Source organism: Dendrobium catenatum, unplaced genomic scaffold (assembly GCF_001605985.2).
Source record: "Dendrobium catenatum unplaced genomic scaffold, ASM160598v2 fragScaff_scaffold_315, whole genome shotgun sequence".
Classification (NCBI taxonomy): domain Eukaryota; kingdom Viridiplantae; phylum Streptophyta; class Magnoliopsida; order Asparagales; family Orchidaceae; genus Dendrobium; species Dendrobium catenatum.
The window spans coordinates 3,082,006-3,100,267 of NW_021318777.1; the positions used below are offsets into that span (position 1 = coordinate 3,082,006).

General features: G+C 37.0%; 1 protein-coding gene across 1 annotated transcript in view; it reads right to left on the reverse strand.

The window, feature by feature from the left end:
* Positions 1 to 18,262, reverse strand: part of LOC110109857 (DExH-box ATP-dependent RNA helicase DExH3) — a 67,896-nt gene that overhangs the window by 13,195 nt on the left and 36,439 nt on the right. Inside the window, exons 15-18 of the mRNA XM_020841067.2 lie at positions 10,651 to 10,959; positions 10,315 to 10,374; positions 10,074 to 10,226; positions 9,877 to 9,987 (exon numbers count right to left, since the gene is read on the reverse strand). Of these exons, the coding sequence (XP_020696726.1) occupies positions 9,877 to 9,987; positions 10,074 to 10,226; positions 10,315 to 10,374; positions 10,651 to 10,959 (633 nt within the window). The remainder of the gene's footprint in view (positions 1 to 9,876; positions 9,988 to 10,073; positions 10,227 to 10,314; positions 10,375 to 10,650; positions 10,960 to 18,262) is intronic.

The following is an 18,262-nucleotide window of genomic DNA, read 5'->3' on the forward strand; positions in this document are numbered from 1 at the left end:
CAAGATGTGGGATGTTGCTGGAGATGGGTTCGAGTGCCTTGATGATATGGGATTATTGGAGGTTGCAAATCTTTCTCTATATGAACCAGAGTTGGAAGCAATGATATTCAATGATGATGATATTGAAGGCCAAAGACCAACATCTGAATCTAATGTTATCATTCCCTCTATTGAGTAGTTAGACCTTCAGTTGTATTAAATGGTTTTTTGCTTATATTTTTGTGTTTGTACTACATATTTTGTACTAAACATCTTTATGTTATAAGCTAAACAAGTTATCATGAAATTGATTTATTATTGTTTGATATTTTTACTATAATGTCACCTTAATTTTTATATATTATATTAAAAAATTATTATGTCGTGTCCACGCCGCACCCGTGTCCTCTATTTTTAAAAATTGTCGTGTCCCGTGTCCGTGTCGTGTCGTGTCGTCGTGTCCGTGTCGGTGCATCAAAGGGTATATCGTTGCATACCTTATCATTGGATAGGTTCTCCACTCTTCGGAGGCTATAAATCCCACAAATCTAGGTCACACTGATGGCGACGCTTTCATCTTTTCCTCACGCATGTTTGAAATGTGATGTATACTTACCATATTTCACCTCTTTGGACCAACCGAGTGCTTATATGATCCTCACATGTTGAATAGCCTAATTGAGTCAATCTTCCTCAAGATTAGGAGAGACTATATACCCCATTATGCATCAAACCACGAAGAGAATAATATAGCGTCCCTTATCGAGAGTTTTCTTATGTCGAACCTAAAATATAATTAACCACGGGGGCTTGCGTCATGGGAAACCGACATTCACATCAAATAAACCTTATTCGAACTGATATATCGAATGAGGAAAATCTCATAATTATCAAGTCATAGATATTATTATACATTGAGGTGTATAGGTGAAAGTCACTATCCTCCAAAGTTAATCGTATGTATGATCTAATCTGCTCTCCATTGTTCTGTCTATATAGAGTGTAAATTTCCACGACCATTTTGTCCTACGGGATAGTGCGATAGTATCCTTTGCATTCTAACTCCCCGCTCGTAGCATCCTTTCGAAGCCCGCTTTTATTGCCATGTGATGTTGACTTTTGTGTGATCACACGAGCTATTTGTGAGCCAGGTTTTATGGCCAGGAGCCAAGCTCGAGCTCAATTCAAGTTGGAGCTTATGATTTGGCTGAATGAGTTTAGCGCAAGTTAGACATGACTTGAGATTGACTCGACTTGTTTACACCCCCTAGCAGGGAATGTACAAGATACTAATACTTCATATAAAATATTGAGGGTTTATTATATTAAAGTTAAGTATATTTAAGTAGACTAATTAAAGAGATATTGTTAAAAAATATATTTAGATATACAATCTATGATAAAAAAGATATCTTATGCGTGTGATTATAGGTACTCAACTACTGGAGTTGGAGGAAAAATAATTTGAATTTGAAGTGATTACTCATATTTCTATTATATGATAATCATGTTGATTCTTCTAAATCTGATGCATCGTTAAGTATTGATATCCACCCATAAATTGTTATTACAAATTATTTATGATTTTTCTCTGCTATAGAATTGTTCATATTGAATTGAATAACATAAATTTTTTATCATATGATACTCATTTATCTCAAGTTATATAATGCTTATGATATAATAATATGAAATGATATAAAAAAATACTATTAAAATAAATTATATAGAAATATTTATATATGTATATTAACTGATGGAATATACACCCTTATAATACTAACTGGAGGTGGAATCTACCCATGCATATGAATTGAAAAGGTTTTGAAAAAAATAAATTGAAATAGAAGTACCATAATTGGTACTATTTAGATGATTATATTAGTTAAGGAAAATAATAAGTCATGATATGAATAATAATTATGCATAACACATGATATATGGTCACTTACAAAATTAATTAGAATTATTTTAATCTAAGTATGAAAATAAGAATGAAAAAGGATTCATGTAGCCGCCCCACGTAGTGAGACAAAGGCATGATATTGTTGTTGTCGTTATAGTTGTATAAAAATAAGAATGCATACTATTCCAAAATATTATTATGTTATTGTAATTTAGAATTATGTGTGGGCTCCGAAAATTCGGTCCCGAAATCCCCCGCTACTCTTTTTTTGGGGGAGTTTTAATGGAATTAAGTTGCGGGGTAAATTTTCGAAGACATATAGGTTTGTAGATAAGACACTACATAGAGATTTCGCACTCATTTTGAGAGGACTTTATGATCTGAGTTCGGGTTTCCTACAAGTGCAAGCCCCTATAGTTAATTACCCCTCCCGATAATGAGAGGAAACTTTCGATTAAAGCTAATCGTCAATTAGGTACGTAGAAATACGTGTTATCTGGCATATAATATCAGCATGGGCATTTGGAATTGAGATTTGAAGATTTAATATTTAAAATAGAAATTTCACCACAATGTACTTAAAGAAAATGGTGGGGGAATAGATGATGGACCCGATCAAGATCCCATGGTTCCGTCATCTCGGGCCATCGTGGTCCCTGGTTTACTTAGTCGGAGGAGGTAGTCAACCCAACCTGACAAAAGGGTCGGCAGCCATGGGTTTATTTGTCCAAGTGTACCTTGTAGACCTGGGTAAATATTTGTCTAAGGGGACAAATTTAAATCAACCTTAATTGATAGAGGGCTTTGAGCCCTATCGATTCATAACTCAATGATTTGATGCTACTAAGGAATGTATTTACTCTGGTTATAATTGTTATCTTGTAATGTCATTTAGCGGCAAAACCACTCGGCTCAGAGGGCCCCGGGTCATAACTGTTTAAATGCAGTGCCATTTAGCGATGAAATTGTCGGTTAGAGGACAAGTATCACATCCTTATTTGCAAGAGATTATTTAAGAATGGATCCTACTGATATTTTCGACTAGGCATTAGTCCTATGTGAGCTGAAATAAATTTTAATTTGTCCACCCTAACAAACTGTTGCGGGTGGATGAATTTTACTTTAAGTGTTTAATAGTATTAAATTTTAATTTTAAATATTTAAATTTGGAATTTTGGATATTTGGATATTGAGGACATTTGGGATGGTATTCGAAAGTGTTTGTGTAAAAATAAAAAATGTTGATCGTATGCGTCCCAATGAAATTAGGTGAAATTTCAAAGTCATCGAAATTCAACACAATAAATTTTATTAAATTCTACACGAAATTTCGATCAAAACGATATAAAGAACCTATATCAAATGTTGTACGAATTTTAAACTAAAATTCATCGAAGTTCATTTAAGTAAACTTTATCCCTTTATACCCATTTTGCCCTCATGAACTCGTAAGAAAGTAATAAAGGAAGGATTTTTCCCTAATTATTAAATTTAATAATCCGAAAATTTAATAACCTAAATTTATAATTAGATAAGAGGAATGTTTTAACATGAAATTTTAATGAAATTAGTGAAGAACTATGTTAGGTAAATCCGAAAATAATATTTAAATTACTTTTAATTAAGAAAAATATTTGATAAAAATGCATTAGATTGTGGTTATGTTAATGAACATTAATAAATATATGATAAAAATGATTTAGGTTGTGGGTATGTTAATGAACATTAATGACCTTATTGAGAGAATTTATGTTAAGATTAATATGTAATAAATAATTTAAATCATGAAATGTTAGGAATATTGAGTTATAATTATTGAATGATTTAAAAAGGCTTATGTTGTTATGTTGTAACCTCTTTTCCTTAGGACTTGAAAAGAGGAAGTCATAAGGAGAGACTGATGTGAGCTGAAACGACAGTTTCAAGAAGTGACACTTGAGGTAGGAACACTTAACTCTATAAATGCATATTCCTTTATGTTTGGTTTTGAATTGTCGAACGCATTTTTTTTATTTTAGATTTAGATGTTCTTTTCCTTTGATAGAAATGCATGTTAAAAGTTCTCTTTCTTTGATAACAATACATGTTAGAAGTTCTCTTTCTTTGAAAGCAATGTATGTTAGATGTTCTTTGAAATGAAATGCAACCCTTCATGTAAACTTGCCTAACAATTGATGCATATGATTGATATGAGATTGTTACACTACATTTCTATGAAAATAAGATATGAATGAACGTGCATGTTAAAGGCGGAGTACCAAAAATATTACATTAACATAATACGGCTTTTATGAGCAATATGACTCTTCAGGGCAAAAGAGGAAAGAAAGATGATATGGCCAAAAATATGTTAGTGTACCTGATCAGTACACTTCTGGTACTCCGGTACGATTGTAGCATGTGACACTTAGCAAAATCATGACATTTCATAATTATATAGATGAGTTAAATTACATTAAGCATACATGTTGAATTTCATTTATTGGTATATGAATTTGTTAGAGTTAGTTGTTACCTGCTGGGCACTAGCTCATTCTCTCATTTTGAGATATTTTTCAGGAGACTCCACTGACAGGAATGGCTGATCAACCTTGGTAAACCTATAGTCGTAGAGGACCGGATGATAGGTTCCTCTTGTGTTTTTCTTTTAGTTGTAGTTTAATTTTGGGTGGTTTTGGCATGAATGAATGAAATATTTTAGCCACCTCTGTACATATGCAACTTTATATAAAATGATATGAAATGCTTAGTTTAAATTGAAAGATGTTTAGAGGCATTTTTATTTTCCTCTTGAAGTATTTTATGATAATTTCATGTTCTGTTATATCATTTACGTCCAGCATCCATTCCTGCCCCATCTATACGAGCTCATCAGGCCCCTCCGATTGAGATAAACATTCAATATGTCCATCATCTGGGTGGATGGGGTCATTTGTATGTCAACTTGCCGACTATGTCAACTTGCCAACAAACGATCGGGTTCGTCTTAGGTTTTATTTTATTAATGATATTCCTTTGTTATAGACCTTGAAAGTCTTATATGAACATATAAAATAGATATTCCGGTCGACATCTTGACCGTATATTTGCTAGATAATTTGAGTTGTGTCGACTCTTATCTATTCATATAGAAGGAACGGGCTCGAACTACATTCATTTATTGACCCGTGCAGCATTCCTAGACGTCACGTGTACCATTAACACACTCATCGGGTCCATGCGAGTTTTATGATTACACTTACCCTTTTTGTGTACCAATCTGTATACAAATTACGGTGCATGTGCGGAGATATTTTGGACATTTGATAAATCTTTTACAATGGCTCGTAGAAGTTCATCTTTGTCGTAGTCTTTTCAGTATTTGCTTGTGGATAGTATATTGGATGCATGACCACTATTCATCGAGGAACTTGCAAGCCTCAGTAATCTTATCCAACTCAATGTTCAGAACCTTGTTGAACTAAGATTCATTCCGTCTTTGAAAATAATGATTTGATGTAACTTTCTCTTACAAGAACTTGCATTAAGCTCGATAGGCAACTCTTAAGTTACGACATCATCATCATTTTCTACTGTCGGTTTAAATAAAGAATCAATCATTTCAACCTTGGATGATTGTGTCTTTACTGATGTCTTATACTTCATAGTTACTGGTCACTACCCCGAATTAATGATCACGATGATTGCAAGCACTAGGGTTGTCCGGTAGAATCATGTGAGACACTCATTCCCCAAATTACTATTGCAACCCTTAGTAGGAGTGTCAATATTAAACCCAACCCAAAAATCCGACCCAAAAATTTCGGGTTTGGTTTGACCCGAATCCGAAGCGGGTAGGGTTCGAGTCCGGAAAACGACCCGTTTTTGTAAACGGGTCGGGTCGGTTGACCCGAAAACTCGGGAATAACATGAAATGACCCGAAAAAGACCCTGTCGGTGTTGTCTTCCCTAGTTATCTCGCATGCCCGCTTGTCCCGGATGCCCGGTCTGACCGCGTGGTCGCGTGCATCGAGCCACAGCCATTGCCCACATGATGCACGTCGCATCGCGACAGCGCATGCCGCGCCATCTCCTGCGGCTGCATCGAGCCGGCCATTGCCCTGCTGGCCGCTGCAGCTCCGAACGCCGTTGCTAGCTGTTGGCTGTCGTTGCCGAACGCCGCTATCGCTGTCTGCTAAAGCTGTCGAACGCCCTGCCTGTCCAGCTGTGGGTTGCCGCTGCCGAAGCGGGTCGAGTTCGGGTCCGAAAAACCGACATGCAAAAACGGGTCGGTTCGGATTGACCTGAATAATGTCGGGTCAGTTTCGAGTTCGACCCGAACTCAACCCGTAACCCGAAATTGACACCCTTAACCCTTAGGATGATTGGAATAGCAAGTGTATTTTTTTTTCTTGTAATTGTAAGTTTGGGCCATCAAACTTTGCATTAATCTTTAACAGCCATTTGTCAAATATTGATCATAAACTCTAGTGGGCACGATGCATTGAGCATTGACATTCACTTGAACTCATCTAGATGTGTTACATCATCACTTTCACTGTATGTCAAATCATTCCAGTTGCAACTGACATGTTGATTGCGGTATGGGTCTCTTGTAGTGTCATTGAACCCTTTTACTTACAAGAAATTGATGTGTCTTTTCTTGTGATTGAATCATTATCACCTAAACCTAGGGAGGTATTAGTCATAGCGAGTTAAATCAATCCTTTTTAAATCCTCGGCATATAAGTACAACAAGCGGGATTTCTGGATGTTTTGAGTGACTCAGCGAATGTATCGATTATACTCTGATCATATCCCTTGTAGGTTTAGCATAGCGTAAGCAGATTTTAGAACTTTCCAATCTTTCTAGGAACTCCCAAATTGCTAGCTTCAATAGATAAGTGTTGAATCGTATCAGACATTCTATAATTTTTGCCACCAATGGAGATTCTGAGAGCTTCTTAACTATCCCTTTGGCAACGAGCTTTAAATTGCTATCGTCATGGTTCTCCACATTAGCAAATGCATGGTTGTTGTGGAGCCGCAAACAGATATCATCCTCTAAACCCTCCAACATCAGCATTTCTCTCTTCTTGTAGGGGATGGACATGTCTACTTGCCACAGTATTATTGTCAACGACATCGACAATTATCGTTGGCTTTCCTACTCACCATGATTTGTAGGGATATTAGATCTCCAAGCTTTTCTTATGAGCTTGTCATTGTATGATCTTCTACTATCCTTCATATGTGGTTAGTTGTACACGTTATGGATCTTCCATTATTGAAGGCGACTTCAGAAAGCTCCCTAACCATCATTGTCTTTCCAAATTCATATCCCATTTGGCATAAAGCTCTGAGCCTGGTGGGAATCTTCAAGCTACTAGTTGTAGGCATATTTTAGTCTTCTTCATTTGATCATTGTATGCAGATTAATTTGCTTGAATGGTCTGAGATAATTTGTTTTATCCTCTCTTGCTTCAATGCCTCTTGAGAGCTTGTTCTTCGTTCATCACAAATCCCCACGTCTATCACAATCATTTCAAATAATCAAATTGTATGATTGGGATGAACATTGTGAATCAATTGTTGTCATCTATGTGCAAGTTTTATTGTCCATTAAAGGCATTCTACTAAATCAAGTTGTATCCTTTATAACTTTTGTATCGCTTGTAAGCGATTTGTGTTTGCAGCTTCATTGTCCACCACAAGACATTGTTTGCTAGCATGAAATTTAAATGATTCAAACTTTTCTTAATTAGGATTCACATTCAAATTGGAGTTAAAACTCTTTACAATTCCATTAAAAATTTGATGTCACGTTTCAAATCAAGCTTCTTTATTGATTAATCTCTTATTTAATTTTTATCCAAGTTCAAATTAAGTTCAAGTTTGAATTCAAGTTTCACTTAGTTCGTTAGATGTCTGAATTCAATTCAGATATAGTCCATATACAATCCAGATGCAATCCTTTTGATTGCAAGCCATTCTCTTTCTCAAACAAATTTTTGGCAGCCTCCCACTGTCTCCCCCGTTTGGGAGAAATTTTAGGAGTTTGGGCCTCCCGTCACGCTAGAGAAAAGCATGCACGGTTGGTGTCATGGGACACCGATGCCGTAGTTTTCGTCCCCCACCACGCCAGAGAAAGGCATGCATGCGTCTTCGGGCACCTGTTTAAAATGCGTAGTTTTATATTTGTCCCCGCCTCACTGTAGGCGTCGCACCGGGTTCCCTTCCCACAACGCTAGAGAAAAGCGTGCATGGGTTGGTTTTCTGGTGCGCTGCTAACGCCAAAAATGAGGTTTTAGGAGATTGCCCGACTCATCGTAAACATCGCAACGAATTCCCTCCTACCACGCTAGAGAAAAGCGTGCATAGGTTGTTGTTCGTCGCGTTGCAAGCGCCAAAATAGATTTTCTTAACTTTAGAGAGCATTATGCCTTCACGATGGTTGGTAACGATGATGTCAGGGAACGCAAATCGAGACACAAAAGTTTCTCTTTCCTTTTTTTTAATATTTCTTTTTTTTTCTTTTCTTCTCTCTATCTCTCACACACACAAGTATTACATATATATACATTTAAAACTAATGATCATTAGTTTTAACTAATAAGAAAATTAGTGACATCAATCACATTAACTAATAATGCTAATACACGAAAATGAAATATACAAAAACGAAGGGAAACCTACTGTTTGATTTGCTGTTGGGGTGGAGAGTTGGAATGGGTGTGTAAGCAGTTGAAAATGTTGCCTAACGGGCTGATTTGAGTGAGATGGACTATTTGAGTAAGCTTGGGAGTGTAGTAGGTTGATTTAGGCTAAGGGTTTAGGTTTTAATGGGGTTTGGCTATATGAGATTAGAATAGATCCCCTTTGCGTGAGCTAGAGGCGTGAGGGCTAAGAGGGGCAATAGGGGTTGGTTGCAAGGCAGAGATGGCTCAGTTAAATGGAGTTTGCGATGGCCTGGAGCATGGAGGAGACGGAGGCTGCAAGTTTGGTTCGGTCGTATGAGGCTTTGCGACTTGGGCTTAAAGTCGACACAAACAGAGAAGGTGACTAGTAGAGGCAGAGAGAGGTCGGAGGTTTGCGTCCAAGGAGATCAGGGTAGACAGAGGGATCAACTCTCTGGGCTGAAGGGATCAGAAGGGTTGCCCTTGGCTTGAAGAGGTGGAGGCATCGGACTTGGGAGATCGAAGGGAGATGGAGTCGGGGTCGAGGTCGCGGGTTCTTGTGCGATGAAGGACGTTTTTCTTGGGCTTGTAAGGCTCAACGGGATGGGAAAGGGTCGAGCATCAGGGAAGATCGGGAGGTTCAGATGGAGTTTGGGAGAGACGTCGGTCTTCTTGTTGGTTGCGACAGGGAAATGCAAAGGAAGAAGTCTCAGGCCCTGCTCCTCGCCATTTTAACGAGAGTACGAGCCTACGCGGGAGAAATTTTGCTCCCAAGCACGTGTGAGATGACGGAATCGGCGCCGCTCACAAAGGTATGGGGAAGGTACTATAGCAGACTGTGGCTGATTTGGCAAGATTCAGTAGAGTTCGACAGAGGCATAACAGATATTTGAGGTAAGATATTTTATATTTCTTTTATTTGATTTGATGATTTCGCTTTGGACTCTACTAGAGGTCAACAGTATTATATGCTTACTAAGTTGTATTATAACTCACCCCTATTACTGAGCAATCATACAATGGTATCATCCAACAAAATTTAAATAAGTGGACGAGAAGAAGACGTATACCATAGGCGCAACACTCCAAGAGAGATATTTATTTGAAATAGTTATTTTATTTTTCCTTTTAAAATACATTTGAAGTTTTAATATCTCTATTAATATAATGTAAATAATTTGTTGTTAGTAGATTTAGCAAACAAAAAAATAAATATCATCCAACCGCCTGTTAATGTCTCATTCATTCGAGTCTTTGGGCCAGGTCGTGACACAATATGCTGGACAAGAAAACAGTAATCAATTAGGCACATCAACCACAAAGTATGTTCCTTACCTTGTTCAGAATCAACTCCTCTAGCTCTTTCTTAAGGGTTATAAAGGTATATGCTAAATCTGGTTTCATGAAGAATTCAAGGTAGCCACCTAACATCTTTAAGTGTCCATCCTGTCAAAGAAACCACTTAATGAACAAAGCGTTTAAAAAGATGCACATAAAACCAATTGAGAAATAACAGAGAAAAGTCAACATACAAGCCCGCCCCTGCAAATGTTCCCTCCAAATAGCAGTAATACTGAATCAGAAATTGCAGTTGAATCCCTAAGAAATACGGAGTTCACCTTAACTTTCTCGTTAAAAACTAACCACGGGTAAGGAATCTTGGCCTCCTTTCCATTGACAGAGCTCTAAAAGAAGTGATGAAGCGTGTAAAATAACAATGACATTGTGAACTACTAGTTAATAATAGCATACAAAAACCAAGGTTAAACTTACAGAATAAAGCATGACTTGCCCATCCTCCATAGTCTTCAAAGCTATGGATCTCTCCTTGTTCTGCACAAGTGTTTGGGGATTTAGTCCATTCTCAAACATAAAACAATAATGGTTTATTGTCTCAATGGGTCTTCACTAATCAAGTATTTACATCATAGTCAAGTTTCTTAAGTTTATGAAAATACATGAAAGCATGTCTAAGCTCCACATAGATAGCGTCTCCCGGAAGAAATGGAAGAACATGTCGCAAGGGAAAACATCATAACCAGAATATGCCGATCAATTGGAGTGCAAGTGAGACAATACGATCAAAGTACAAGCAAAGTAAGAACTTACCACAACTGAACAAATTCCAGGAAAGAGGCCAGCACATATAACTGCCCGGACAAGGTTCTCATCACGAGACCAAATGTTGTATGACATCAAGTTCTCATCAACAAGACCAGCATCCTTAAGCAGAAAATGGAACTGCTTTCTAAGAGAATCAATTGCCTTCATAGTCTGAGCAGAAAGAAAGTTCTTCCAGCAGTAATCATATCCAGAATGATCCCTCTCAGCATCTTTCCAACCCTCATAGGCCCGAATAAGTGCAAGATGGTCACTGTAGTCCCGGCAAGAAAACTGAGACTTTGCAGAATCTGCAAGCTGCGTGAAAAGTCAAACTTATTATTTCTACCCTTCCCTAGGAAGATATAATGACATTTGACTTTAGATATGTCAAGAATGTGATTTCACATCATAAAGCATAAAAAAAATGTCTTCCTGCGGCTCAATAAATAAGCGAAAAAAGAAAGTAATAAGCTTAGATGATGCTTCAATTCTTCATATTGCGACTGCTCCATAAGAAGTAATACTAAAGGATGTCTTCTGACTAAACTTAATAAGAATAAGTTGTCCAGTGAAACAATTGTTTATAAGCAACGTTTTAAAATGTAAAATTGTAACTATAACCAAAATTATTATATATAATAAGATTAGTGCGGATGTTTCTTAAAGGCATCATTACCCAATACTCGAAATAATAAGGCAAGCTTTAAATAACAAAAATATTCTAGTCCCAAAAAAAAACCAACACAAAAACTCAAGCAACATATTAGGTGGATAAAAGAAAACTCATCCCAAGAAAAATGGATGACCCTTATAAACTTCATTGGTTAACCTGTATAAAAGTGAGAGTCCAAAAGGTTTTTGTTATATATATATATATATATATATATATATATTGGAGAGTGTAGCATTATCTTTATATGTAATGGGCCATAGATAAGATAAAGATTATGTGATAAGAAAGCAAGTTATGCTATGATCTATGTATGAAGATATAACTTCTATATGAGCATAGTTGTGCATGGAAAAAATGAGAATGTTAAGATGGTAGTATGAAAAAAAAAAAACTAGGAAAGACAAATGGAGAAATGATTATGTTAGAAAAATGATAAGAGTAGCATCCATTAAAGATAAGGTAGTAGAATATAGACTTATGTGGTTTAAACATGGACTACAACAGGTAGAAAATTATGCTCAAGGCTAATAAAAAGAATTAGTGATGATAGGAACTGAATGAGGTGGATAGAGCAAAAGTAACACGTAGAACTGGTGAATGAAAAATAAAAATTCATAAACAAAAACTAAAATAGTTTGTGTAAGGCTAATGATGATGATGGTGATGATGAATTCATCAATAACAAATGATGCAAATGTAACATCATGCTCATCTATGCATACATGATAACATGAGTAGAAACACAGAATGAGACATAATTTAGACATGAATTATAAGTGAATAAAAATTCTAGTAAATAAATCAAACAAAAAATTGTTGAGATATCCTAACAACTGCTTATATTTTCAACAAAATAGCCAGCTGTACAGAAGTTGTTCACTATTTAATGAAAAATCATCCATCTAAAGGTTATCAGATATAAAACTAGGAGAAAAAAAGAGAATCGGCAAGCTACCCAAGCAAAACAAAAATGACTTTGACCTTTCAAATGCCAGCCCAGTTCCGAAAAAAGCATCTTACTAGAGTGTCTTAAGCACTCGCAAAGACAGCATCATAACATTAAAAGCTTAGCATAATCAGGTTCAACATGAACAGTTAAATGACCATACAAGTTATGTTGAAAGACCAATCAAGTGTTTATCCAAGCCCAAGATATATTTAATACCATATGAAGGCTTATCTACAAGGTTAGGTGTTAAATTCAGAGAATTAGAGAGGAAAAAGACTTAATTTTATTGCACAAAATTATCCATATTTATAGATCTATCCAAGATAACTTAATAAAGAAACAAATAATTACAAAATCATGCATAATTGCTCTAATATAATCCTTCCTAAATCAACCAACAAAATATGGAAGGAGATCGGCGTGGTCTAGGTGAGCCTCCCATTGATTCACATCATAGCCATGGGATCAAAATGCCAAGGGACGGCTGGAATTTAACAGGTGAGTCTCCCACGGATTCCCAACCTAGTCGTGGGATCAAAATGCTAAGGACGACTAGAATTTAACACTCCCACTCAAGCTGGGGAATGCAGATTTGTCATTCCCAGCTTGGTAATCAGTCCCAAAAAGATAGAGTTATCGAGTCCCTTGATAAGAATATCTACAAGCTGATCTTTTGATGAGACATGATCGATACATATAAGACCAATGTCTAATTTCTCCTTTATGAAATGTCTGTCTACTTTTTTTGTGATTGGTCCTATCATGTTGAACCGGATTATGAGCTATCCTGATTGTTGACTATTGTCACAGTGTAGCTTCATGGGTCCTTCCTAATTACTCATTACATCTTCTAGAATCATCTTGATCCATAACAGCTCACATATTCCTAAGGGCATACCTCTGTATTTTGCTTTTGCACTAGACATTGCCACCACATTTTGTTTCTTGCTCTGCCATATAACAAGGTTTCTTCCAAGAAATGTACAGTATCCTAAGGTAGATTGTCTATCTACTAGTGATCCTGCATAATCTGCATCAATATATGCTTATGAGATTATTCCACATTCTCTTTTGAAAAGAATCACTTTACTTGGGTTCCCCTTAAGGTAATGTGTCTAAAGCTTGCATGTGAGTCTACTTTGGATTTTGCATGAACAGGCTGACCATGCTTATAGCAAATGCTATGTCTAGTCCGGTGTGGGAAAGGTAGATTAATTTCCCCCGCAAATCTCTGATAAGATCCTTTATCTACATTTGGATCCTTTTTAGCATCACCCAATTTGAGATCTGGTTCTATTGGTGTTGGTGCTAGTTTGTCAGTTTTTTTAAAAAGATCATTAATGTATTTTTATTGTGAAATAAAGATTACTTTGCTGGAGTGGGCCACTTCAATTCCAAGAAAATATTTTAATCTACCAAGATATTTGATCTCAAATTCCTTAGCAAGACATTTCTTTAAAATCACTTTCTCATTTTCATCATTCCCGATCAAGATGATATCATCCACAAAAACTAATAGAATTGTCACTTCCCCTGAGTCTAAGTGATTGAAGAATAATGTATGATCCCCTTGGCTCTGTCGATAACCATTAAGTAGCATAACTTCTAAGGGCCTGCATTTCATCTTTTATGACATTTTTATAATTTCATTAGATAAGACCTCAGAAATATCATTAAGAATATGAATATCATTCAGTGTAACAAGAAATTTTTTTTCTGAAGGTGAGAAGTTATGGAAGGATACAAAGTTGATTATAAGGTATAATGGAGAATTTTTTGGTTACCTTATGTTTACCTCAATTTCAGGAGACATCAGATTTTTGGATCTGCTTTAGAGAAAAATTTGGATTTGTACGCCTGGAATACACTTGCCCAAATCTCCTGTTATCCATAATAGCATTATTTTCAATTTTCCTGGCTTTGATTTTAGGTTTCTGTGGATTAAATTGAGGTGGAGCAAGAAGGTCAAGGGGAGCAAGTTTATTTTCCTCATCTTCCTCAATTTCAATCTCCCCTTAAAGTGAAATTTGGTAAAATAGGAATTTTATTGATCAAAGGTAACATCAACAGATACAAGAGTTTTCTTAGTGGAGGGATGATAACACTTATAACTTTTTAGGATAGATGAATATCCAACAAATATATGTTTGAGTGCTCTTGGATCTAATTTTCCTCTATTTTAACTATGAATGTGAACATAGACAGTGCACTCAAAAATTCTGGGTGTAAGGTTTTATGGGTTCGAAATTCGGGATAAAAAGATGATATAATATCCATTGGTGTTTTCAGTCCCAAAGTTTTTGATGGTGGTCGATTTATGAGTTTTGTGGCCGTCAGAAGGGTTACCCCCAATTGGATTTGGGTATATTGTGTTGGAATAAAAGTACACGGGTGGATGCTAGAAAGTGGTCATTTTTCCTTTCTGCAACCCCGATTTATTGTGAGGTGTAAATGCAAGAAGACTCATGAATGATACATTCTTTTCGAAAGTAGGACGATAGGGTTTGATTAAAATAATCTTTAGCATTGTCTGAAATAAATTTTTTTATTTTTACCCTGAATTGATTCTAAATCATGGTATGAACAATGGGAATGATAGTCTTAACCATCGATTAAAAAGGCGTTTGAGGCGGACGCCTCGAGGCACGCCTCGAATCGAGGCGGAGGTCGGGCGAACTGAGGCTTAAGCCTCGAACGTCCGGGCGAGGCTTACGCCTTTTTCCACGGAGGCGTATGCCTCAATACGCGAGGCGCCGAGGTGCATCGAGGCAGCTCCTCGAAAGGGAGAAAGTTACCTTCAAAGCCAACGAGCTCCCGTTGTTTCTTCTTATCAAAATGTCGTAACTTATGATCCGACAGGAAGGGAAAGTCGTCGAAGGAGCGCAGTCGAACTGCTACAAAGGAGCCAAAGAAGCGACGCGTGTAATCTCTACACCTCCTATGAAGCAACGAAGCCGAACAACAAGGACGAAAAGAGAAGATGAAAGGCAAACCCTAGACGCAGCTAAGTTATTATTGATTAACTTAATTAATATAATTTAAATATTAATAATTAAGCAAATTAATTAAATACTTAATAGTATAATTAGTGCATAAATTAATTGACTAATTATTAACATAATTATTAATTAAATATTAATATAATTAGCCTAGTTAATATAAATTAAAATATATATATTATTAAATATATAATTAATAGTATTAATAATAATTATTGAGTAGCATGTACCGCTCAGTACATGCTCGGTACCAAGCCAGTACCACTCGGTACTGAGCAAGTATATGCTCGGTACATGCTCGGTACTACTAGGTACACGCTCGGTACCACTAGGTACACGCTCAGTACCACTAGGTACACGCTCGGTACCAAGCCAGTACCACTAGGTAAATGCTCGATATTGCTCAGTACATGCTTGGTACCGAGCCAGTACCGCTCAGTACCGAGCGGTACATGCTCGGCACTGTTAATTACTTTATTTTTATCATTTTTTAGGCTTACGCCTCGATCCGCCTCGAGGCTTACGCCTCGCTTCGCTTAGCCAAAACGCCTCGATTCCCGATTTCGCCTTTTAAAACGTTGGTCTTAACATCGAATTTGTTTTAGGAGAAAGATCCAAGAGACTCGAGTGCCTCCATCAGTAAATGATACAAACCATCGGGCTTCTGAGATATTAGGAATTTTTTAGGGTCCCCACATATCAATATGAATAAGATAAAAGGGAGTATTACATCTCTCAAGTTTATTTGGAAAAAAACTCGTTTATGCTTGGCTAACTCACATGTATTACAATGAAAAGATTCATTTTCCAACTTATAAAAAAGTTTTTGGTACATATTTCTTAAGACATCAAAAGATGGATATCACAATCTAAAATGGTGAAGCCAAATAGTTGATTTTTTATTAAATAGGGATAGCATAAAATAGCCATTATTGATAATACTAGATTTATTTGGCTCTTCCAAGTAGTACAATCCATCTTTCTCCTTAGCAAGTCCAACCTTCTTATTCGATCTCTAATCCTAAAATAAGCAACAAGTAGGGTTAAATAAGACTTGACAATTATGATCACCAGTAAGTTCTTGTATGAAGATTAGGTTTGTGGATAATTGAGATACGTGCAGCACATAATTTAGAGTGAATGAGGGAGATAAGGGTATGTCTCATTGGCCTACTACTGTGGTAAGAGAACCATTAGCAATGATTATTTTTTCGTCACTTAGGCAAGGAGTATAATTTATGAAGTGGGTAGTGGAGTGTGTCATGTGATATGTAGCTCCTAATTCAATAATCCACAATCCTTTCAAACGATTTCTAGGTACTTAATCCAATGGATATAGAAAACTTACCTAAAAGTGCAAGAGAAGATGCAGGTTGTTTTTCAAGGGACATCAGAAGTTGTTTTAGTTTATCAATATCTTATTTATTAAGATCTCTGAAGCTGGACTGCATTTATGGGTTAGACTGACTTGTTTTAGTGTTGGCTTGTGATGTGCTCTTTTACAACTTCTTTGATTCCACTCCTTAATTGGAGGCTTTCCATGTATCTTCTAACATGTTGTATTTGTTTCTGGGTTAGACATTAAATGTTAAAATTTATTTGGAGAATCTTTTGCAACTGCATATGTAGTTTGTCGTAGTCTGAAGAAACTTTTCTACAAGATGCATATTAGCATTTTGATAGCAAATAACCAATATAAATCCAGAAAACTGATAGATTTCAGAAAAAAAAAAATATAGAGCAGGTTTTGCAAAAACTGTAGAAAAATATGAGAACATCACTTGAAATTCACTAGAGGACGAAGAAAAACAACAATATCTCTATTCCAGAGGAGGATCAATCTCTCCCAAATCTCTAGACGCCGCTAGAGCCCAAAGAAAACCTAGATCTAAGTGATCTCAAATTTCAGCCAAATTCAAGATGCCCTAACCCTAGGAAAACAAACTATTTAATGCATACAAATTCAAAAGGAAATCTCTAAACAATCCCTATATTCAATTTCTCTCCTCAACTTCCTCAAAAAACTTCCCAAACTACTTTACGTTGCTCTACGCGTCTAATCGGGTGTACAGGAGGCGGAAGATTTCTGCCTCTGTTAGCGCCTGGGTCGGTCCCGTGTGAACTGGATGGACCGGTCCAATTGACCAGTCTAATAATACTGCCCTCCCAAAGATCCACCTTGTCCGCAAGGTGGAAAGACGACACCCTCCTCCATTCCTTCTTACTCGCAAACGGTAATAACCTAAAGAGTTCGGTCCTTACACTTGTGCCCTGCCGTATGCCTCTCGTCACATCTGAAACAGATCCCCTTCGCCCTCTTCTCCCATAATTCTATTTCTGTGAGCTTTTTGAAGTTGTCCCTAGGTTTTCCTCTAGTAGTCTTCTCCTTCGAAGTCTCTCTAAGAGTACCCGTTGTTGGCTACTTGGGTGCCAAAAAGGTGGTGGTCATCTTGTACGAACCTACTAAGTTACTACCTCCAGTTTCTCTCTCCAAGTGCCTTTGATCCTCCACCAACTGAGCTAGTTTCATAGCCTCTCCCAAGTCACAAGGCCTCATTACTCTAACCGCTGATCGGATCTCTAGTGTCAGTCCCTTCATGAAATTTCTCTCTAGCCCTATTTCAGGAAGGCAGCCTAATCGTCTAGCAAGGTATTCGTATCTCTCCCAGTAAACCGCCATTGAACCCTCCTGTGTCAAGGCGAAGATTGCTTGTAGAAGTCTCTTCCCATGTCAGTTCGGAAACGTTCTACCAAAAAATCCTTGAACTCTTGCCAACTTCGTATAGGTCGTCGCATGTCCTTCCACTGATACCAAGACAAAGCCTTCCCTTCCAAACATAGGCCCGCCGCCGTCAGTCTTTCCTCCTCTGTCAACCCGTTAACGATGAAATATCTTTCTACCTTATAAATCCACCCGTGTGCATCCTCCCTCTCAAATATTGCCATCTTCAGTTTCCTCACCCTCGGGTCACACCTGTTTCCCCTAAATCTTCCATA